This window comes from Anser brachyrhynchus, assembly GCF_964034855.1.
Source record: "Anser brachyrhynchus genome assembly, chromosome: 1".
Lineage (NCBI taxonomy): Eukaryota > Metazoa > Chordata > Aves > Anseriformes > Anatidae > Anser > Anser brachyrhynchus.
In genome coordinates, this window is record NC_137694.1 from 71,883,949 (window position 1) to 71,908,656 (window position 24,708).

The 24,708-nt window shown below is 44.5% G+C and overlaps 1 protein-coding gene across 8 annotated transcripts; it reads right to left on the minus strand.

Moving 5' to 3' along the window:
- Window positions 1-941: 941 nt before the first annotated feature.
- On the minus strand, window positions 942-23,749 carry BCL2L14 (BCL2 like 14). Of its 8 annotated transcripts, none has more exons than XM_080576627.1 (9): window positions 22,720-23,749; window positions 21,088-21,203; window positions 19,895-20,017; window positions 14,410-14,543; window positions 11,399-11,824; window positions 8,501-8,716; window positions 7,499-7,566; window positions 6,207-6,479; window positions 942-5,213 (listed from the first exon to the last, which is right to left on the minus strand). In XM_080576627.1, exons 5-9 carry the CDS (start codon window positions 11,814-11,816, stop codon window positions 5,172-5,174), a joined length of 1,017 nt encoding a protein of 338 aa, XP_080432753.1. In that variant the 5' UTR covers window positions 11,817-11,824; window positions 14,410-14,543; window positions 19,895-20,017; window positions 21,088-21,203; window positions 22,720-23,749; the 3' UTR covers window positions 942-5,171. The 8 variants fall into 8 exon arrangements, with proteins under 8 accessions (XP_080432753.1, XP_080432752.1, XP_080432749.1 ...); XM_080576626.1 differs by lacking the exon at window positions 14,410-14,543 and having other exon boundaries at window positions 942-1,249; window positions 5,170-5,213; window positions 22,720-23,748; XM_080576623.1 differs by lacking the exon at window positions 14,410-14,543 and having other exon boundaries at window positions 22,720-22,821; window positions 23,496-23,747.
- Window positions 23,750-24,708: the final 959 nt, after the last annotated feature.

Sequence of the window (24,708 nt, forward strand, 5' to 3'; positions counted from 1 at the left end):
TCTCACAATAAACCAAAGCCATTATTCCAACAAGAAGGTTACCACAGATCCCTGCCATAAAAGGAGTAGGTTGCTCTTAAAATCTAGCTGATGTGGATGACAAATGTAAGAACATCTAAATAAGAAACAGCTCACTTGGCTGATTGCCTATGCTGGCCCCTACTGCTACTGAAAAAAAAAAAAAAAAAAGAAAAGAAAAAGAAGTCCCTCTTAACAACCCAGAGTAAAATAAAAAACAGCTGAATATCTCTTCTTAGATGGCTAGTTTTCACATTTCCATTCAAGACAGTCTGTCTTGCTGTCGGCTCCGTTCTTGGCATGAAACTGGCCCTGAGGTACCAAACTGAGAATGAGAGGCAAGTATGGTTTTAAAGCTGCTAAACCTTCAGCTTAAAAACCACACTCACAAATGCAAAATTTGCACCTTCCTAAATAGCAGTCTTATTCAAGCCAAAAAATAAAAATAAAAAATGAGCTAGCGCCCAACTAATGGCAAACTAGTATATGCCAGCAGACAGTCGAGTCTTGGTGTAATTAAAGTGGAATCACATCCAGTGCTTCAGAGCCAACATCTAGCTCATAAGCCTGCTTTAGAAACCAAACAAATTTATAATAAAGCAGCGGCTTCCAGTGTGAGGAAGGTACAATGCCCACAATTTTTCATGGAAAAAAGGTGTCAGAGAAAGGGAAGGAAGGAACATTTTGAACTTCTGAGTGAGTGCTTGCCTCTATCCCCAAATCACCCTCCTTTTGGGGACGTTTGAAGTGATTAGAAAGAGGGGATATCCTTAAAAACTAAGGGAGTCTTAGATTTATAGTCTAGAGATATATGAAGTATTTCCTCAGTCCTTTGAAGAAAAGAAACAAAGCTCCCTCACTCCCGTCTTCCCTGTCTTGTTTCGCACATACGTGTCCAAACAGCAACAGAGTTTGCTATACATCAGTTGAAATTTTAAGGTTTATTAGAAAAATACTTGATCTCTTATGGCACTGCATATTTTGCACCTCCAATTAAACTGCTGTTTATGACTTTCATTCAAAGTTATGATTTGTTAGTAAGTTCTTCATACAATTAACAGTTAACATGCTTGTACACACAGAATGAGTACCTGTACTAGAATGGTGTCTTACTGAGGCAGGGAGCCCTTTCAGGAAACAATAACTGTTTGTACCAGAAAATCACAGGAGCAATGCTATGATTTTACAGCTTCAGCAGATGTTCCTAGTTCCCTCTCCATCCACTGGGGATCTGCAGGGGATGGAAATCGAAAAGTCCTCACTTAATGGGCCTCAAATCAAGCCTCCACATTATGAAGAGTTTCACTGTAACACATCTTTATTGTAAATGATACACTGTTATTTCTTCCTCTGTCACACCTAGAGCTTTAAAACCTCTAATCAGATAATTTGTTTTCAATTTCGATCTGGGGCAGGCCTTTGAGAAGCTAGGTATGTGGGCTGCTGAAGGATGCCAGCTCAGCAAGTGGGGCACAAGCATATTGGAGAGCAAGCTCTCTGGACTTATTACCAGGGCTTTAAACTAGGTTTGCTGGGGGAAGGGAGGGGAGTTAGAAGTGACAGAGAAGGGCTGGGGGAAGTTGTCACTGCTGACACTGATGAAGATAGTAGGGAAAAACCTCTGAGTTGTCCCATAGGATCGTCCAAGGGCTCCTCAGCGAAGGTAATGATCCTGATACTTCGTCTGGAATGTTCTTCTTGCGTCCCTCTAGGGTTAACTGCACCTGCTGCTTCCTTAAAGTGCCTGTATACCATTGCGCAAAGCATGGGAAATAACCAGGATGAGCTAGAGATCTTTGTACGGTCGCGGGGCCACGATCTCATTGTAATCATGGAGATGTGGTGGGACAGCTCGCATGACTGGAACGCTGTCATGGAGGGCTATGTCCTCTTTAGGAAAGACAGGCTGGGAAGGTGAGGGGGAGGAGTTGCCCTTTATGAGGAGAGTAATTAGAGTGTACCCAGCTCCACCTGGGGGAGGGTGAAGGACCAGTGGAGAGCTTGTGGGTGAGAATTAAGGGGTGGCCTGGTATGGGGGACACTGTTGTGGGGGTGTACTACAGGTCACCAGATCAGGAGGAGAAGGTCGATGAGGCCTTCTACAAGCAGCTGGATGTAGCCTCATGATCCTGGGTGCTGGTTCTCATTGGGGACTTCAATTATCCAGACATCTATTGGGAAAGTAACTCAGCCAGGCACACGCAGTCCAAACGGTTCCTTCAATGCACTGAAGATAATTTTCTGATGCAGGTGGTGGAGGAACTGATGAGGCGAGGGGTGCTTCTGGACCTTGTCCTTACCAACAGGGATGGGCTTGTTAGGGATGTGAAGGTTGGGGGCAGCTTGGGATGCAGCGACCATGAGATGGTGGAGTTCAAGATGGAACTTGGTGAAAGAAGTAAGGCAAAAAGTAGGACTGCTACCCCGGATTTTCGGAGAGCCAACTTCGACCCCTTCTGGGACCTTCTTGGGGGTATCTCATGGGCTAGACTGCTAGAAGTCAAGGGTGCTTGTGAGAGCTGGGCAACATTTAAACAGCACTTCTTCCAAGCTCGGGATTGGTGCATCCCTAAGAGTAGGAAATCGGGGAAGGGGGGCAGGAGACCTGTGTGGATGAGCAACAAGATCAAAAGGAAGAGGAAGGTCTATGAAATGTGGAAAAAGGGCCTGTCCTCTTGGGATGAGTATAGGAGTGTTGTCAGGCCTGCAGGGATGTGACGAGGAAGGCTAAAGCCCACCTGGAGGTGAAGCTTTCAAAAGGGATAAAGGATAAGAAGAAGTTTTTTTTGTTGTTTTTTGTTTGTTTGTTTGTTTGTTTTAAGTAAACAGTAAAAGAAAGACTGGAGATAATGTGGGTCCCCTGCTGAATGAGGGGGGTGTCCTGGTAACGGGGGATGCTGAGAAGGTGGAGATACTGAATGCCTTCTTTGCTTCAGTCTTTGGTTCAAAGACTCCCCCCACACCCCCCTGGGACTCCTGGACCCTGGAAGGAGGAGAAAGAGTCTGGGAAGTGGAGATCTCTCCCCTGGTTGATGAGGGAGTGGTTCGGGAGTGTCTGAGTGGGCTCAATACACACAAATCCATGGGTCCTGATGGGATGCATCCACATGTGCTGAGGGAGCTAGCAGAGGTTATCATCAAACCGCTCTCTATCATCTTTGAAAGGTTCTGGAGAACAGGAGAGGTGCCTGAAGACTGGAGGATAGCCAATGTCATTCCAGTCTTCAAGAAGGGCAAGAAGGAGGATCCGGGAAACTACAGGCCAGTCAGTCTCACCTCTGTCCCTGGAAAGGTGTTGGAACAGCTTGTTCTGGATGCTGTCTCCAAGCAACTGGAAGAGAAGAAGGTTATGAGGAGTAGTCAGCATGGATTCACCAAGGGGAAGTTGTGCTCGACCAACCTCGTTGCCTTCTATGATGGCATCACCAGGTGGGTAGATGGGGGGAGAGCAGTGGATGTCATCTACCTTGACTTTAGCAAGGCTTTTGATACTGTCTCCCATGACATCCTGCTAGCAAGCTGAGAAAGTGTGGGATAGATGAGTGGACAGTAAGGTGGGTTGAGAACTGGCTGACTGGCTGAGCTGAGAGGGTGGTGATTGGCAGCACAGAGTCTGGCTGGAGACCTGTGACTAGCAGTGTTCCCCAGGGGTCGGTGCTGGGTCCGGTCTTGTTCAACATCTTCATTGATGACCTTGATGAGGGAATAGTGTCCACCCTCAGCAAGTACGCCGATGACACAAAGCTGGGAGGAGTGGCCGACATGCCAGAAGGCTGTGCTGCCATTCAGCGAGACCTGGACCAGCTGGAGAGCTGGGCAGGAAGAAACCAAATGAGGTTTAACAGGAGCAAGTGTAGAGTCCTGCACCTGGGAAGGAACAACCGCATGTATCAGTACAGGCCGGGGGATGACCTGCTGGAGAGGAGCTCTGCGGAGAAGGACCTGGGGGTCCTGGTGGACAACAGGTTGGCCATGAGCCGGCAGTGTGTCTTGGTGGCCAAGAAGGCCAACAGGATCCTGGAATGCATAAAAAGGAGCATGGCCAGCAGGTCAAGAGAGGTGATCCTCCCCCTCTACTCTGCCCTGGTCAGGCCTCACCTGGAGTACTGTGTCCAGTTCTGGGCTCCCTGGTACAAAAAAGACAGGGATCTCCTGGAAAGAGCCCAGCGGAGGGCAACAAAGATAATACAGGGCCTGGAGCATCTTCCCTATGGGGAAAGGCTGAGAGACCTGGGTCTGTTCAGCCTTGAGAAGACTGAGAGGGGATCTTATTAATATTTACAAATATCTTCAATGTGGGAGATTTGGCCAACCTCTTTTCAGTGGTTTGTGGGGACAGGACAAGGGGCAATGGCCACAAAGTGGAGCACAGGAAGTTCTGCACCAACATGCAAAAGAACTTCTTCACGGTAAGGGTGACGGAGCACTGGAACAGGCTGCCCAGGGAGGTTGTGGAGTCTCCTTCTCTGGAGATATTCAAGGCCTGTCTGGACGCCTACCTGGGTAGCCTGCTCTAGGGAACCTGCTTTGGCATGGGGGTTGGACCCGATGATCTCTTGAGGTCCCTTCCAACCCCTACAGTTCTGTGATTCTGTGATTCTGTGAAATGATGGAAAGTGGCTTGGCCAGCTCTTTCGCCAGTTCTCTCAGTACCCTTGGGTGGATCCCATCTGGCCCTATTGACTTGCATACATCTAAGTGCTGTAGCAGATCACCAACCATTTCCTCGTGGATTATGAGGGCCACATTCTGCTCCCCATCCCCTTCTATCAGCTCAGTGGAAGTGGAAGTGGACTGGATCACAGTCCAGTGATTCTTTACTGCACACTGATATTTTCCTCCTGTTTGCATTTCAACATCCATCTGCAGGAGCAGTGGCAAGCACCTCTACTCAGAAAGGTACCTGTAATCACTGTCCATGGGACTGAATGCTGCAGAGGAGTTGGAAGTGCCTTCATATCCTTTAAAAAGCACTTCTACATCAATACCAACTTTGAGGAACTGCTATTGTACCCATCAGACTTAGCCATGCAAGAGTCCAACGTTCCATGTGAAAAATAAAAATACATAGCCATGAGAATTGGATTGTGGTAAGATCCTGCATGTTCCTTAACTGAAGGTTCATGCACCCTGAAGAACGCATTCACTCACATTTATTCTACTTCTTCCTGATCCAGCGAAGTCAAAGCCTTCTCCTGTAACAGAGAAAGAAAACTTAAAATTAGAAAAGCAATGATGACCCTCATCCTAAATTCAAATCTGCTGGGGTCAGTCAGTAGGTTTGCCAGTAGGATTTCCTGACCTCACATGCCATCTGTTCCCATGGACATACACTTTACAGCACTTCATGAAGCACAAAAGGACTAAGATCTCTGTTGCAAGTGCCTCACAACACAGCCAGGCAAATGAGCTACAAAGGACAGCAGCTCTGCACCACTGCTGGCCAAAGGGCACCTCCCACAGCTGACTTTGAAAGCGGGATATGAAGATAAATGGGTGCCTTTGTGTACAGGGAGGTGGACATATGCAATACCATAAGGGCAGACTGTATGAAGTGCTGAACTGCTGCATTGTCCCCAGAACTTGCCAACAGCAGACTTTTAGGGGAGAAGTTTAAGATTAGGGCAAGCATGTAGTGAAGTTTCCTGGTGTTTCTCCCAGCCTTCAGCTATTTGCTGAAGTCAGCCAGCCTGCACCAGGAATCATAGAATCATAGAATATCCCGAGTTGGCAGGGACCCATAAGGATCATCAAGTCCAACTCCTGGCACCGCATAGGTCTACCCAAAAGTTTAGACCATGTGACTAAGTGCACAGTCCAATCTCTTCTTAAATTCAGACAGGCTTGGTGCAGTGACTACTTCACTGGGGAGCCTGTTCCAGTGTGCAACCACCCTCTCAGTGAAGAACCTCTTCCTGATGTCCGGCCTAAACTTCCCCTGCCTCAGCTTAACACCATATAGTGCTTTATATTCAACAGCCTTCCATTAATGTCTCCTATTGATTTTGAACCTATGTAAATAAAAGCTTGCAGCATAGAAGATGTCTTGCGGGAAGGAAGTCCACAGCTTAAATACATACTGTGTTAAAGAATACCTTTTTACCTTGTTTTGCAGCTGGCCCATGCCAGTTCTATGAAAGTATGGTACTTCTATACTATGCTCAAGTCAAGGGAGGCAAAACTCATACCCAGCCTCCCCGGTCACGAATCCATGGACTGAAATGTTCTTTGAGGTACTTTGATCCAAAGCCCATGACCAGGTTCATAGGATGGTTGTCCACAGCAGTAAGTCTGGTGGCAATTTCCAGTGTGAAGGCAACTTTGGCGCATTGTAGTTGGCTTTCTGTCTCATTTGTTGAAACTGCTGAGACATCCTCCAGGAATGTATCAGTGACCCTCTCAAAGAAGGTGTAGGACAGCATGTCTTTAAATTGCTGGTAGAAAGTTCTATCCTTTTTGAACTGAAAATAAGAATAAGGATCAATTAAACTGAGCCACTTCTGTTGTAATTTGTTTCCTTATCCCACTGGGAAAGGAGAACATCTCTAGATAATATATGCAATACAGTCTAATTGTGGTGTTGAATGGAAGAGATGACACACAACCCCACACCTCACTGCACAGCTGTTCCTTCAGACTCTGGAGGTGTCACTATGATTCTTCAGGTTTTTATTTTTATTTTTATTTATTTATTTATTTGCATTTGAATGAGAGAAGCAGAGAGAGAAAAAAGCAAAAGAAGTGTGACACTGATACGGAGACTTGCACGTGAGGAGGCAGGAGCAGTGGGAAGACGACACTAAAGGTTATGAGAAGTGCTGGCAGCACCTGCTGTCCTAACCTCCATTTGCTCAATCTTTGTGACACTTCTTACCTTATCTAAGTACCTCTCTGCTGCCAGAGCAGAACATGTCCTCAACGTGGGATGATACTGATACAGATCAGAAGGGGCAGCTAATGAAGGGCATTTAGAGAACGTGTACCTGTATTTTTAATGGAGAAAACAACCATTCCTAATAGTGGACTTGTGCAGAGCTTTTTGTATATCTTTTGTGCATAGTTCTCAAAATGCACTCAGAATTGTTTCTCTTTCTATACAGCAATTCTTAAAACTGTAGAGTTTCCCTTCCTTCACTGAGAAAAACTCATATGCCAAATTTAACACAAGCACAGGAGTTTCATGGGGTTAGTCAGGTGCTCAGTGTCCTATGAAACTCGATGTGAATGAGGTAAGTGTCTCTTTGAAATATACCACCTTTTTGTTGTCTTCCTCCTACACCCCAATTGAGATCTTTGCTAGTCTTCTGGTCTTAAGAAAGGTTTCAGAATGAATGGTTAAGGTTTCAGAAAGCCCTAAATGTGGAAAGAGAAGGTCAGGATAGAGACATAGAGCTAGGTTACAAAACATTCACTCCCAACAGAAGTGTAATCTCTGTCTCCCACTCTAGCCTGTGTAGCTCCTGAAAACAGAAGTACTTACCTTTTCTTCTAGTTGATCCCCTGATTTTCTTAACAGTGCAACTATTTTTTGTATTGTCTTTTCTTCATCTGTGAAAGAGAAGAGTTGGCATAAATATCACTGCTTTCCAGTAGGATCCAGATAGCAAATCATCGTGAAAGTCCTTCTGTCAATTACTCATGAAAAGGGCTGCTATTTTGTGGCAAATTCACAAAGAGTTGTGTATCCAGGCTTTATGCAGAAGCTCACTGTTCTAGTCTGTGTGGAGTAAGCAATGGTCTTTTTCCATCTGCATGATATTTTGCTCCAGTTAAGAGTTTGGGAAGGAGCATGGCTTTAGCATCCCAGTGCCAGCTCTACATGCTTTGAGGTATGGCTGGTAACAAGACGGAACAAAGGGGAAGCTAGCAGAAGCCCAAGAAAATGGACTTAAAATTAGAGGGGAAAAAAATCCCCTCATTGTTACCAATTACACCTTCCGCAACTCATCAGAACAAACTCCGGGTTTGCTGGATTAAAGAAAATGTAAGCATGGCTGGCTACTTCTTGCAACCAGAAATCCCCAGGAAGCTTGCATTAAAACCAAACCTCTGCAGACACCACAGAAGACCATCAGTTCACACTTTTAACAGGTTGCTGATCAATGTTGTCCCCTCTCTGAAGAGGGACTGACCGAGATATCATTGCCCCTATGACAGGACTTTGGCCTTAGAGTCCCAGTGTATTATTCTGTCCCTAACTCCTGTCACTGGTCTGTCACCTTCTGTCACTTTGCTGCCGTTCTCCTTTTCTTATGTCACACTTTCCTGGATTTTTAATGATGTTCCCTTTAACTGCAGTAGCAGGCAGCAACAGGAATACCTGAACTGTGGTGAACAGAGCAGGACCAAGCAGAACAAACTTCCCCCTTCACAGCATCTTACCAGAGAACTCCTGAGTGCTTCACCATACCTGGAAAAAACACCCTGGTGTGCAATACCAACCTAATGACCTGCCTACGAGAAGGAAATTCTTCATCCTTACCATTTCCTTCACTCTCATTTCCCTCACCAGTATCTTTGCCATCTTCTTCCAGAGACCGGGAATGCACCAGCGTCTTGAACATCACATCTGAAGGAGATGACTGAGGTCTGGAAGTAACAAGCTTGGCAAGTTTGTCTGCGATGTGGTCGACATCTGCTTTTTGACCTGACTGGGGAGGAGGGTGGTCCGCAATGTTGTTGACATCTGCTTTTTCACCTGATTGGGAAGGAGGGTGAGAAATAAAGATGGCAATTAATCTTTCCAGGAAATAATTCAGAGATTTACTTGTTTACATGCTTCCTGAGGTGGAAGTACCCAGAGGATACCAAGAGATATATTTCCCCAAGCTGGGACTTTGTTGTTGAATGAGTTCAGCTGGTAATAATTTAGAGAGGTAAGTAATGCATTACAACCCCTCTCTAGTATTTGAGCAGCAGCTAACTATACATAGGCCATACAGAATCAAGTGTAAGCATTGCCCTATAGAATACATCCTTGCAACTCAGATAAACATCCTATAGTAAGAAACAAGAGAGTACTGCTCTACAGGATTGTGAATCTTAGACCTTGATATGAGTGTGGTATTGCCCATAATTAGTTCATCTATAGCCCTGGATTCAGGAAAGGTACTGTATTTGAATGCTCTTTCCTTGTTCCCACAGGTTAATCCTGAGCTAAGGAGAAGCAGACCACTTCAGAAGCACCTCTAGCACAGAAGCTTCTCATGTCCTCAACACTGTTGTGTTTGGACGTGAATACTGGGAGAACCCATCACCTGGCAGCCAAACTAGCTTTATCCACCTTGCGTATTGACCTTGTTCAGGACTCTCACTGGCTGAAGACATCACTTGGTGAGGGGACTCTACAGGGGATCCTGCTAAAGTAAGGAGAGCAGAAAGAGCTGTTGCAAGGCTTGCTTCAGCTAGAAAGTGCTCTTTTTCACAACTAGCCTCATGGAGCTTGGGATGCAAAACTTGATCTCTCCTTAGTGGCAGCTCCTGTGTGATCAGCAGGCAGCGAGACAAACTCAGCTGCGGCCTGACCCATAGCACGTGCAAAATTCACAGGCAGGTTGTCTTGTGAGGGCAGCAAGGGTTAAGGTGTCCAATAAAAACTGCATTTCAAGGGTGGTGAACCAACACCCAGACATTTCCTTCTCTTTGTCCACACAAAGAGCCGCTAAACTTCTAGGAAGGGGATCAGACCCTTTGTGTCAACATATGATTATGACTTTGGAAACCTAAGAATAGACAACTTTTTTTAAATAGAGCAGGCTCTCTCTTTAGGCAAGTGATCCCCCAGAGCATCGTCATTTGCTGCTGAATGGCCTGGCCAAGCTTGCTTCACAGCTGTCAGCAGTGTAAGTTACAAAAAATAATGTTTTAGGAATCAGTCCAGCAATCTGTTCAAGGGCAGGTAAAGTCTGTATCTGAAGCCAACCACTGTCTCCAGGGAGGTTAACACAAAGCACAGTTAGGTGTTACCTTGAGGCCTTGCTTCCACCGCAGGGACAATGGCCGTGTATTGGCAGGACCATTAAGCAGTTGCCCACAAACTCTTGAGAGCTTTTCTTGACAATGTAAAAATGAAATGGAAATAAAAATGGACACAATGAGTGTGATACTTGGATCAAGACCATGGAAAGTTATGGTCATTTCACCCTAGAAAAATGAATTAGGCTGAGGCAGGGACCCTTTTTTGAGAGATGCATCTGGGTTTGGCAGTAGGGAGAATTATGGGCTTGGTGGGCAGGAGCTGGTCCAGGACAGTTAATCTAATCAAAGATGGGGGATAATCTTTAGAAATATCTTTACATGAAGTGAAATAAGAGAGCAACTGCTGTGACACCAAGAGGTCAGGGAGATGACAGGATCAGCTCGGGACAAATTAGACAAACAACCCCCTATTATTTATATGAATACAATACGACAACCTATCATACACTCCATATGGCTACTTAATGGGGACACTTCACCATCCTCTCTGTCTTTCATGAGAGGTTAAGGTATTAGTCATTTTCTTGAGCAGAAAATATAAAATATCCTTGTCTACAGTGCAGCACCCTACGTGCGGCTGGCTTTGGAGGCAAGGGTGTAGGGCGTGTAGGTGGATGGGAACCCCGAATGTAGGATGGATTACTGTTACCTAACACCTCTTCTTCCAGCACATGGGAGGGTCGGTTTAGACTTGATACTTCCTCCACAGCTTTCTTAAAATGAAGACCTGTTACCTTCCCAACCTAGCCTCAGACCACACATTATTTTTTAAGCCTGTCTCCTCAGTCAGGATCTGTACTTGAGAGGAATCCTGTGGCAGGAGTAGCAATATGTAAAGGAGATTTATATAACTGTGGAAGACTGTTTCCATTTAAGATACACAGTGGAATTATGAGTCCAGAGACATGGGCTGCTCTCCGCTTGAGGCTGGTTGCCTCAAACTGCTTGGCATCAGAGTTTCAAGCAGAGGCTAGCACTTTGGTTTCTTGTGTGGAATATATGTCCCATGATAAAGCCCTTTGAAAAGGCCTTCAGACAACTTCTCTTCCTTGATTTTAGTGTGGAGGTTTTCAGTTTGGCCAGTGTTTCACATTTTCTTTCTAACCAGGTATAAAAATTAAAAGCCAATACTTATAAAAAGCAACCTGTATGATTGTATGATATTTATCACCATATGATGGAAAACCAAAAAAGTGAGTCACAACCATGAATATTGTATGCAAGCTCTACTGAAGATCTAGCAATCCGACTTCCTAATTGGAAATCAATAGAGCTAGCATAAGATGAGCAAAAAGTGACAAAAGCCTTCTTCCTTTTCCTGTCTTTCCACAGGCCCTGAGTCATTTAAGCTATTTAGAGTGAGATTTAAGGACAAACTGCAATGGAAAGAACTAAGACATACTTGTCTGATGATAAGTCTTTACTGAAAGGCTCTCAGTGCATGTACCAAAAGTGTGACTTTCAGGTGCAAAAGTTTTTGGGGGCTTTTCCTGTTCTGCTCTGCTGCAGAAGAAGGGTAGACAATATCTTGACAAATGTTTTTGTTTTGGTTTCTTTTTGCTCTGCTGTTTCCTCATGCCACTCTGCAGTTCCGATGTTTGGCTTGAACCATCTTTTCCCCTTTGATGGCGAATCTCTACTTCACTCCTGATTAAGGATGATGATTTTGGTGCATTTGTCTCATTTTTCAGAAGTTTCTTGTATCTGCTAGCAGACAACCGCCGCTGTGCGTAGGCCATCAGGATCTTGTATTCTATGCTGTCTCGCTCGTTGTCTTCCAGCGGTATTTCTTCCATACTGACATCATTTGGCGAAGACATCTCAGTCCCTGCAAGAACATATTTTTAGTTTTAACTTAGGAAATAGCCTGTTTTTCATAAATACTAACCAATACTTGACCATTTCTACAGAACCTTTCACTGAACACCTTATAAACCTCAGTGATGGCAATATTGCAGTACCTGGAAACCAGATAATCAGTGTTTTCTAGAAAGAGAATTTGGTTACTGAGCAACACCGCAGATAGCAATTAAAGCAATAAAAGAATTGGAACAAGATATATGCTACTGTGCTCTTAGCTGCATTTGGTTCATGAGAGAATTTTTTCAATAATTGCTCAGCCCAAGTGCTTTTTACACTTCATTGTTTGGTCTTACTGCAAGAGAATAAGGTAATTTACAACATGAAACATTTGCCCCAAACACTTGAGGCATGTTTCAAAGAAAAGAAGTAGCTCAGTTCAGCAAACACATAAACTGACTCAATCCTAACAATAGCATATTTTTTTTTCTGGAGAAAGAGAAGCATACAGGTGGCTTAGATAGGAAATATGAAAAATACAAAGGAGTATTCAATAATGGGGGTGCAGTTCAGGAAAACAGGAAATATCATAACAATAATATCTGATTCTCAGGACGGAAAGAAAAATGATTCATCAAAGCACTGCACAGGAAAAGCCCAGACTGTGCTCAGATGATGCCACAGGGCCAGCATCTAACTAAACACAAATTCTGCTTTCAGAGGAAGCTTCAACAAGTTTGGGCCCTGGGTACTCTAGGTAGGACTAGGAAAGAAATAAAAAACTAGCACAAACATTAGGAAAAACTATGATACATATAATGTTCTCAACTATTCCTTCACTTTAGGGGACCTGAGTCAATAATCTTGTGTGCTTGACTGTGTGCAAGGAATAGGATGGTGGCACACAACTATTGTAACTTGTACTTATCCAAATAAACATATCAATCCCACAGCATGCACATACATTTTTCCATCTCCCGGTATCCCCTTGCATTGTAACAGAACAAGCCACCATCCTGCTCAGCATGAAACACTCTTACATGTTTGCTTTGCACTAGACTCCTTTGCCACCTGGCCTCTCTGAAGCCAGAGAAGCAGAAGGAAGAAATGGGAGTGCTCAGCTGTGATGCAGTCACCCAGCTGCTGTGCTTTCTTTGATTCCTGAAAAGGTCCCTTCTGCAGAGGCCAGATGAGGTTTTAGGCATTTGAGCAGGCATCCCTGACCACTGACAGCAGGCTCTCTGCAAAATCTCTGTTAAATGACCCATGCAGACAAAGTCAAACAAAACTACGGTCTTATCCAGAACCTGTCACTGGGGTCTCTGTTGCCAAAAAGCCAAAATAGGAGGCTTCTGTTCCCGCTGCCTTCTCTTAAACAAGTACCAAATTCATACATACTTGGACTGAGAGAAACAAATCTAAGTTAATTTCTTCCTGTCTGGAATATCATTCAGCTATTTGCTGCTTTGAATAAAACACTCTTGCTGATATACCTCCAAGAGGATGCTCAAATCCTAAACAGAGACTCACATTTGGGAGTGAAACAAAAGCATATACACACACAGGCACACACATATATGCATATAGCTGAGTCCAAAGGAAAGTCACTGGGAACAGGATGCCTGGCTCCCTATGTATTTTTAATTTCTGCCCATGGGACTGTACCTCCTAATTCAGCATTTTGTGCCACACAACAGAGCAGCTGTTCCGTAGGAGGCAATTTTCTTAGTGCAGCCTTGTTCTGCAGGCATCTCCAGACACCACAATGGCAGTGCCACAGTAAGTGGTGACTTTGTTCCTTCAGAGATGCTGGGAGGAAAGGCACAGAGGCAGTATGTTTGCCAGGCTGCTGTTTCATTTCAGATCACCTGTCTTTTCAGTGCAGAGGTCTTAAGTTACTAGATGTTTCCCTCAAACTCCAAGTTCTAGGTTTACAATCCATTTCTTTTCTTTTTTTTTTTTTGCTAATCACCCTCAAAATTTCTTTTTCCTAAGTATGAGGGTGAAATAATCTATATACGCACATTTGAAGAACCAAGCCTTCATCTGGTGTCAACCATCCTAGTCCCATGAATTATACTCCCACAGGAGTACACAGCAGAGACAAAAAAAGGAGATAAAAATAAAACTCTTCCTTACCAAACACAGGAGCATCAGAGATTAGACCAACTTCAAACCCCTGACTTACATGTGCTCTTAGTTCAGCCCTGTCCTTACCATGAAAAGGGAAGGGAAGGGAAGGGAAGGGAAGGGAAGGGAAGGGAAGGGAAGGGAAGGGAAGGGAAGGGAAGGGAAGGGAAGGGAAGGGAAGGGAAGGGAAGGGAAGGGAAGGGAAGGGAAGGGAAGGGAAGGGAAGGGAAGGGAAGGGAAGGGAAGGGAAGGGAAGGGAAGGGAAGGGAAGGGAAGGGAAGGGAAGGGAAGGGAAGGGAAGGGAAGGGAAGGGAAGGGAAGGGAAGGGAAGGGAAGGGAAGGGAAGGGAAGGGAAGGGAAGGGAAGGGAAGGGAAGGGAAGGGAAGGGAAGGGAAGGGAAGGGAAGGGGAAAATGGAAATGAGAAATAGCTGAGGAAGAAACCTGGGAGTGTTGCATTATAGATCCAGTGTGGTTCCTCTTACCTTGAACTGCTAAATGTATTAATGCAGCTCATAGTCTGCATTCCATTTTAGAAACTATTTTTTGCTCAAGAGAATGGACTTTTCCAGACACTGTGCAGGAGTATCACTAGCTTCCACGGTCACTTTAGGACAGCCTAGAGCAAAACACTAAAGAAATAAGAATGGGAATAATGTGACAGGGAGAGATGGAGAGAAATGGAGAAAAAAACAACCAAACAAACACCACATCTGCTGGGAGAAAAAGGAAAGATGGCTTGTTTCTCTCTCAGGAAACTGCTATGTTAATTGAGTCCACAATTGAGCCGAAGTGTGATCTCCCAGTTGTGCTCAAGTTAAAACATTGACTCACCACCATCTCAAGCCTCCAACACCCTGTCTCAAACATGTGGCAATAGCCTCTCTGAAATATTCTTCCTAGCGCAAGCTTGGGTCTCAGCTTGCTCAGTTTTACCCTAGCAGTGTGTTGTAATGTTTAGCTGTTCAGTGTGTAAAAATCTGTACTTAACTTCATGTGGCAAAGCATCTCACTGTTCCCTGACTATGTACCTGGGTGAGGATTTACCCCAAGAATATCCAAAGTACAAGCAACTATGTTGCCTTTGAAGCTCTTTCAGCAGTGGCCCTGTCCTGGTAGGGTCCCATCCTGCACTGAGACCTCTTGCTCACAAGGTCATGCCAGGAGTACCTTCCTGTTTGCTGGACCCACTGGTGGCAGTTCGGTGATGAAGGAGAGGGTGTCAGTTCCTTCTCTCTTGCAAGTTGCTGCCTCCAGATATTCAAGGGCTCAGAAAGAGCTTTAATGAACCAGCAAGGGAAACTGAAAGCCCCATAGGCAAGAATCAGCAAGAGACTGTTACGAGAAAAAAAACACATGGAGAAAAAGAAGTGAAAGCTAGAAATAGAAGGAAAAAAAAAAACTGAAACCATGCAAGACAGAAGACAGGCACAGGGCTGCTGCTTCTTCATTGCTGTGCCTAGGAAAGGAGCATGGATGGATATACTACCCTCAGGATGCTGGGGAGGGAAGGTGGCAAGCTCTCCATGACCTCTTATTGTTTGGTCCCATCTTCCAGTGCAAACCAGAGTAGCTTAAACAGCACTTTAAGCTTCACTGCACTTCTCAGCGTCTCTGCCACACAGGCAACAAGTACAGGGCAGTGTTCTCCAGCCACATCTTTCTTCTTTCATCTGGCTCCCCTATATACTCTCTATCTCACCCTAAATCTTGTGTAGGCACCTGAAAGCAAGGCTGTTGCAGATCTCTTCAGCTGGCCAATGAACCCTGGAACGAGCACTTCCCTGGCTGCCTCAGAAACCAGGCCATTTGCTTCATTTTGAAGTTCATCCACAAAGAGAGAGAAAATTTTAAAGGTTCATTTTTTTTCATTATTGAATACTTTATTCAAACTCAAATTTCTCCTTGAAAAGATCTAGCTTAGCCCTTAAGATCAGACACCAAAGCTACTTAAAACAGTATAGCCTTCCCCATCATGGGTACTCTTTACTGGATCTAAAATAATTTGTATAATATTCATATACACTCATTTTCACTAATATAAAAGCAAAAATAAATACTAATATAAATACTATACAAACTATAAACTAATTACATAAAATAATATAAATTTAATTCCTGAAGATCAAAAGGAATAACTTGTGGTAGCATAAAATAATCAGTACAGCCCTATACACCAGAATATTTCTTACACAGTATGTGTTTAGATCTGCTTTACCCAAACCAACACTGAAGATGGCTGTACAGATAAAAATCAAATAAGAGTTCAAAGGTTGGTGTCCTAAACAAGGCTAAGTGCAGTCTGATAGTAGGAGTTGGGGTATTATTACAGCTTCCTGGTACATAATGTCAAATAAGCACTTACACACCAGATGCAGCTGTACAGATAAACCTTGCTCTGATGGGATATCCCTGAGAAATGAAATGAATTGTTTTGGCAAAAATGTGACATGGGAGCTTCCATACTGCGACTTTTTTAAGCACAGCTGCCTTGGTAAGAAATTTCACCCCTGTGTATCCAGCTAGGCCGTGGAAGCCTAAAAAGAGGACAAGGAGTCACAGTGTTTTGGTCATGTATGCCATTATTCACAGAGAGCAAAAAAAGTAGATAACACCAAATGCTGGTGAGTGTTTGAAAAGCAGAGTGCCAGAAGTGAACCTGTTTTTCAATTCATTTTAAAGTGTGAAATCTTAATTGGAGGTTTATGACTCTCCTTAGAATTACTTCTTCACATTATAACCACGTTATTTTCCTAATATCCTATCTCATATGGGCCAGAGATGAGACAAGCCTTTTGCACCAGGAGCATGAACTTTGCATGAACTCTCTCAGAAATGAGATTCTATTAAGAAAGTTTTATAATGCAAGCATTGATCCGGTTTGACAAGTGCTTGGAAGTCCTGCTAAAACCAGAATCTGCACATTATTTCCTAGGATGACTAAAAGAAACTCGGAGGATCAGATGACAGAGGGTAGCAGCATAGTCTCATTCTGTCTACTTAAAAACTCTGGTCTAAATTATTTATCTTCTGGAGCTTGCAGGCCTCAGAGGAAGCAGTATTACCCCCTCCTGCTTCATTTTCCTCCAGACATTTTCTTTCCGTTGTCAAATGTTACATCCATATGAGATTTCCCAGCATATTGAAAGTGAACTGCCAACTCTCATAAGGGTACGTTAAACTATAACCCACCATCCAGTTCAAGATTTATCTGCCACAATAAAAAAAAAATGGCAAAAACATACACAGACTTCTGTGAGGAGCACAACTAACAAAACCTGGCTTCCTCTTTGGATTCTCTGAGAACCCATCACAGCTAAATGTGCACCCCATAAGGCCACACAAATACCCCCCAAACTTGTAGCACTATAACACCACCCTGGGCTGTCTGCAATGACATTTATCTAAAAGCTTGAGAAGTCCATTATATGAGGCTTAGCTGGCAGGATACAAAGAAGTAACCCTAAAGAAGAGACATATTAGCAATGTGATTGTTCAGTCTTTCTTAGGAAGGCATGTGAAAACAAGACTCTGAGGCTCATGTCTGCATACATGGGGAAAAAAAAGGGGGGGGGGGGAAGGAGGGGGAAGTGTATCGTGAAGGTTCAAAAGTAGGTGAAATAACTTTTGATTTGGAGGGTGTCCAGCTACAGGCCTGTATTTGGCAAAACTGTGCAAAACTGTGGGATCTTGGCTATGCTATTTCTTGACTTTATTTGTGTTGTTGTTAATTGTTAATAGCAGGCAGCAAGTGTAGATGCAAATCATAGAATTATAGAATCATTAAGGTTGGAAAAGACCTCCAAGATCACCTGGTCCAACCATCACCCTACTACCAATATCACCCACTAAACCATGTCCCTAAGCACCACGTCCAACTATTGCTTGAACAGCCCCAGGGACGGTGACTCCATCACCTCCCTGGGCAACCCGTTCCAATGTCTGACTGCTCTTTCTGAGAAGAAATGTCTCCTCATTTCCAGCCTGAACCTCCCCTGGTGCAACTTGAGGCCATTCCCTCTATTCCTATCACTAGTTACCTGTGAGAAGAAGCTGACCCCCAGCACCCCACACCTTCCTTTCTGGTAACTGTAGAGAGCAATAAGGTCTCCCCTGAGCCTTCTCTTCTCCAGACTAAACAACCCCAGTTCCCTCAGCTTCTCCTCACAGGACTTGTGTTCCAGGCCCTTCACCAGCTTCGTAGCCCTTCTCTGGACATGCTCCAGGGCCTCTTGTAGTGAGAGGCCCAAAACTGAATACAGTGGATAACTGTACAAGTCCTCTTGGCATGTGACCACCCATGGTCAAACCTGGGGCTGCCCAACTCGTATTTCCCAAGCCCCTGCTCTCCTTCTGACCCTTCTACTGTGTCCTGTCCTTCCCTCTCAGATGCCCACAAAGCATGGCATCTGCAGGCAAGCTCTCCCATTGTTTCTTTTGTGGGAAGGTTCCTCTCACTGCATCATGGAGATTTTCCTCCAAAAGGCTAAGGGACCTCACACAAGCCAAGGTCAAACAATGTCAGTGCTGAACCTGATATTTGACTCAGTTCTCTGTCATGTGTCCTTTCACCAGCACCAGTAAACCTCAGAGAAGCACAGGCAGCTGAAGGTGATTCTGCAGGAAGAGGAGGCAGCACCTGCTCTGAAAGGCTAAACAGATGAAGCAGAATGGAGAAGTGAAAGAGTCCCCCCCGATCCCCCCAAATTATTGTTAGTCTAAGCTATTCACATCTGATCTGCTGCTTCTCTCCCAGCCAGCAAAGACAGAAGTGCAGTTGCTGCCTGGGACACTGGTTATGAATAAACCATGTTATATCTGAGGCAATGCTGGAGAAAGACTTTACCATTAAAAACCACCACCATTTACCTCAGTGACTCATCCCAGGTGTGGGTCCTTCCCTTCAGCTCTGCTCTCACATATAGAGGGGCAGACTGGGGAACTTGGCACTGGAGGCTTCCATGCAAGGGGAAGCAACGGCCAAGACTCCTCTAACAGCAGTTCAGGCTAGATCCTTTCTCTGTGTGGATGACCTGAAATTACAGGCAGTTCTTGCAGAGAAAAGCAGAACTATCGTGGGTCTCCGCAGTTCACTCGTATGTGAGCAGCACACTCCACTGAAACAGTATGTCATGTGTATTGACTCACTAATTCTCACAAAACCCTTATCAGATTGGTATTGTCTGTCCAGGAGAGGCTGTGCTGTTTTAAACTGTACAGAGGCTGTGGAAAGTTGGTTTTACACGAGACCACAGGAAAGGATCTCTCCTCATGGTACTGCAACACAGTCACATCTAGGATGGAAAGCAATGACTTGCAAGCTGCAGGATTATCTGCTCCTTATTAAATCTTAACTGAACAGGACACCACAGAATTAGTAAACATAGTGTTATACTAGCATGACACAATAAACGTCCCTAGTGACAACAGATTTTTCATGAGCACTGTTGTGCAATAGACACAATGCATGCTGTATAGAAAGGTCTATGCTGATAGATGTCTTTCAAAAGAGAAGTTATCTGCTGCTCTGTGGCTGTCCAGAGGTATTTCCCTCATTCAGGGATGAAAGGCTGCCCAGCGCTTAGCCTCTAGAAGAGAAATGATGCACTACCTAGCTACACAAATTCACTGGGATACTCCTAAATTTTAAATTCAGTTGTCCACAGCTAAATGTAGTGTGGTTGGCAAAAAAAAGAACCTTGCTGTCATTGGCTAGGTCTGTCAAACTTTCTTTTCAAAAGCACACCGGCAACAGCGGCAAGGCTTGTATGGCAGCTCCAAAAGTCCTAGGGCAGTACCTTCCCTTACTTTTTGACATCACAGCTAAACCTGAAAGAACATCATTCTGAATTAGCCATGATAAATATAGCAGTTTAATCTATATACAGATAAGAGCCTTGTGCTGGATTATGGACAATCAAGCATTACAGAAGAGAAACTAAGTTCAGAGAAGAAAAGGGTGTTTATTACCTTCCAGGTCTATTGCACCAGCAACACTGCGTGCCTGATGATCTGACTTCTTTCTCCTTTTCTTCCAGTGGTTACTCTTTTTTTTGTTGTTGTTAGAACCAGCCTTGTAAGCACAGCAGTTCCCTTTAGGGGAAATAAATAAGTAAATAAAATAAAGAATTTAACTTACTCTATTGACTATTTTAAGCCTTTCATCAAAACATACATACATAAGCTTTCCCTAAGAATGGCACTGCACTTTCATTAAAAATGTGCCAGTACACTTCCTTATGTGAACAGAGTTCAAACACGTCAGCTTACGTATAGGAGGCAGGAAGGGTGGGGCCTGCCCCCTGCACTTGTGAGTGGTGCTGAGCAGCATGCTAGGCAAGGGACAAAGTCTATAGCTGCTTTGGGCTTGTGAATGAATACTATCTTTTTTTTTTTTCCTTCAAAACCCTCTTTTTTTTTTTTTTTGTCATGGTACGGGTTGAACCAAATAATCATTTTGATCCAGAAGAAGGTTTTTAAAGTGTTTTGAAATCAGTTGTACCTCTTCTTCTATAAATAGCCATCTACTATTCTATGTTTTTTCATATGCTGTTGACTATTTTTTTTTCCCGGAATCACATTAAACATTAATTAGATAAGATAGTTAAGGTTATTGCAACAAGTGACGCTGTACTGACCCTCATGGACTTTGCTTCTGTAGCTATTGTAACTACTATGGTCCAACATGGTGATTTAGTTACCTGTACAAATTACTACAAATTAATCTACAAGTCCATTTTAAGAGGGATTTTCACCATGCCAGTGATATTCCATTTTCAAAATAAGCTTGTAGATGAAGCTGCAAGCTAGGAGGGATTGGATGAATGGGAAAGAGCCTCATCCCACAGCCCGAGAGGGTGAACTCTTGAATCCAGTCTCATTTCAGTAGTGCCCAGTGCCAGGGGACAAGAGGCAGTGAGCACAAACTGGAAAACAGGAGGTTTCCTCTGAACATCAGGAGCCCTTCTGTGCTGTGTGGGTGACAGAGCACTGGCACAGGTTGCCCAGAGAGGTTGTGGAGTCTCCTCCTTGGAGATCTTCAAAAGCCACCTGGACGTGGTCCTGGGCAGCCTGCTCTGGGTGGCCCTGCTGGAGCAGGGGCTGGGCCAGATGGCCTCCAGAGGGCCCTTCCCACCTCAGCCATTCTTAATTCTGTGATTTACCTGTGGAGGAGAGAGTTTCAGTGGGTACAGACTGGTTCCTGATACAGAAGATGTCTCTTCATGGATGTGCCTTAGTCTCCGAGTGTTGTAAGGAACACGCCTGTCTGCTGACTTTCCTGCAAAGTGAAGAATTTGCTCATTGAAACAGCAATATAAACAGCCAAATTTTGCATTTCCGGGGCGTAGTGACTTAGAGTTCACTTTGACTTTACAGGCTTATAGAAGATTTTTGTTCATGTTCGCTGAAGCTTTCCATTTCCTTCCTTCTTTACCAGGGCCAACTGACCTCTGAGCAGTAACAGCAGATGTAAAGCCTGTGTGTTATGGATTATTAACAATCTGTCATCCTGTGCACTGAAAAAGGTCAGTTTTCATTTTCTTTTTAAACATATCGTACCCCAATGCACAATATGCTTTCTTCAATACTAAGAGAAGGGTAAAAACAGCAGTATCTGAGGCCCAGAAAAGGAATGGGCAGCCTGCTGGAAGCAAGGAAAAGAACTAAACCAAAAACCCTTTTAAGGAGCTATTTTGAATTTTATAACACCAGGTAAAGTGAGGAGACAGAAAAAAAAAATAGTGTTGACTTGGCTCCATTTTATATATTCTGTTCCTATAGAAATTGTAGCTCTGTGGTACACCATGAGAGACAGAAAAAAAAATGACCATTTCTCCACTTGGCAATTTTGTTGACCCTGCAACCAGAGCTGGATGTATATTGAAGGGTAACTTCTGAAATATACTGGCAAAGCCAGACTTTGTGGTGTTGAGGCAGCATTGCTGCCCATGGAGCCATGACCTTGTCTGAAATATAGCTACTCACCCAGCCCATTGCTCCCATCAGTATCTGCAGTTTTTCACCTCAATCCCTGAGTGTCCCTATACCCTGAACAAGTAGCCATCCTGGTCATACTTTCAAACTGTTGTGGAATCAAAATACCTGGATTCTTTTAAATCCCTGGTGGTATTTAGGAGAGAGTGGGGTAGCCCATGTTATTAAATTGGTGGTCCTGGCTGCACACAGGAAAAGCAGTAGCTCATTTTCTGCCATGGCTGGAGCTCTGGATTTCTTAAGTCTCTGTATGGAGGGACCTGACTTTGTCCATTATGGAGCAATATTAGGAAGAGAGGTGTTTCTAAGCATGTTACAGCCAGCCTGAGCAGATGTGGGTGTATGGAAAGGTTCTGTCTGACCAGGGCTCCTCTTTTCACTCTTGCAGTATCTTTTCCAAACAAACGGAACTGAAAGCAGTCACAGAGGAGGCAAGATAAATGTAAAAGGGAAACTCTCATAGATGCAATGCAAAGCCGTTTTAATGTGTTTTAATTACTTCATTGTACTTCTCTGTTTTACTGCCACTGCTTTTTCTACCAGGAAAACTTATTTTAATAGACTTTCCTGAAAGAGGAGAGAAGTGCAAACATTGTGAATAATGGCAGTATAATTCCCTGTTTTACAGGCAGTTCACATTTCGTTTTTCTTTCAGTTCTCAGTCCCTTCATGTTATTTCTTAATTTATGACTCAAACTAGGTTCTCTGTCTTGCTTGTATTATGGATCTTGTATTATTATTATTATTATTATTATTATTATTATTATTATTATTATTATTATTATTATTTGGATTCTTACCTTTTATGTTGCCTTCTATCTTGTGTCTTCTGCCCCCTTTTTAAATGTTTCATTTACCTTTGGATACCCAGCCAAGCACTTTATGTTGACTTATGCAGTTCTCTAAAGGGGATAATCTGCTTTAATTTCTTTTCATTTGTTTGTTTGTTTTTCTTGTCACACCTTAGGAATTTAAGTTGGTTATAAGCTACTTTCAGTTTTGTTTCAGCTTACTTTCCAGCCTAAAATCCTTGATATCTCAACTTTTGATTTCCAGTCTGCAAAAGGACATTTAAAAATAAAACCATTGCTCCTGCTGCCTTCCAGAGTGCCTGTGGTGATTGATTTTTACTCTACAAGCTGGACCAAAAGTATAAGAAGCCCCTCAAAAACTAGAAGGAGCTTGCGATCTCTGGTGACAGAAGCTAGTTTTTTTCAGGAGGGAAAATAAAGAGGAAAAAATGTTTTGAGAGATGGGAAGTCTTGTTCTACCTAAAGGAGCTTTTTCTGAATAAAGTCTAGGAAACGGCACCTTCCACCAAAGAAGGGTAGGAGAGAAAATAAAAGACCCATTATGTAAGGCACCAATCTAACCCATGCTTAGCCAAACTTCAGAAAAGGTTCATGAACTACAGGAGCTTTTGGCAGCACCGGGGGCCCTCTATACCCACACAGCAGGGACTGTTTTGAGGTCGGCAAGCAGTGCCTAATGCATCCCTGGTTAACAAATTCCCTCAAATTCCCTTGTTGATAATCCAAGGGCACTGCCAAGCAGACCCCAGGCTCTGACTGCTCACATGCCCAGCTAGGTGCTGGCCCTGCATGCAGAGGGGCGGGAGCCTTCCAGCATCTGGGACGATCAGCCCTGGGGCATGGAGTGGAGATCATCCCGGCGGCGGGTGGGGAAATACTCCCTCCGGGAAGGGTGCCGAAGCTGCTGCCTACCGGAGGGGAGCGGGGAGGGACGCCCCGGACCGGCGGGGAAAAGGGAAGAGGCGGCGGGCAGCGACCCCCGGTGGCGGCCGCCCCGCCGCAGCCTTCTGTCTCCGGACCGTGCTATGTGCTGCAGCCAGCCGTGGGGTCAGGGGGAGGTTTGAGGACCAGGTGGCACTTCCGTCCTCCTCCTCTAACCCACCGACATCCTCCCGCTCCCCCCTGAGGCTTGGCGCTGGTGCTTCTGACCCGCCCTGACCTGGGCGGGTGGGTGACACCAGGCAGGACACCAAGGGATTTCTTGGTCCTGCTTCTGCTCATCTTGCTCAGGTACTGTGCCTACTTCTTCTCACCTTGCTCAGGTACCGTGGGGCTGCCTGTGCCCATTGGGACACATCCTGGGCTGCTCATCGTTGCCCTCAATTCCCATCTCCCTTCCCCTATGAAGCAGCCTGCTCTGATGGCTCCCACGCACTTTCTATATCTTCAAGCTATGCCATGAGGCTGCCAATAGAAATGCAATGCTGGACATTATTTATTTTGCTACACCAGGTCGGGAAAACCCACATGATTTTATTTTGCTTGTTATTTACATTAACTTTTGGTCCAGCTCGTGACCGGCAGCTTAGTGCAGTTCAGGTGTTATAAGGCAAAGGCTCTTTTCCCAGGCTCCCACTATCCTGTCCTTAAACCAGCTTGTTTTAGGCTGGTGTAGGCTGCGACCTGCCCTAAGTGACAACGATGTCGTCCAGAGCCTGGGAGTCAGCAGAGCATAGCTGAGAGAGGGAGTTAATAGAATCTTAGTAGACAGGATGCTGACTTATGAATACCTAGATTATTGTATTAAAATTCGGTGTATATGTATTCGGTGTATTCGGTGTATTCGGTGGGTGAGGATGAGGTAGGAAGCCTACCCAGGAGGATGCCTGAGGTGAGGAAGTTGACTCCACGCCTCAGGACTGCCTCCACCAAGAAAGAAAGAAGGGTGATTGTTGTGGGCGACTCCCTCCTCAGGGGAACGGAGGGCCCTATTTGTCGGCCTGACCCCACACATAGGGAAGTCTGCTGCCTCCCTGG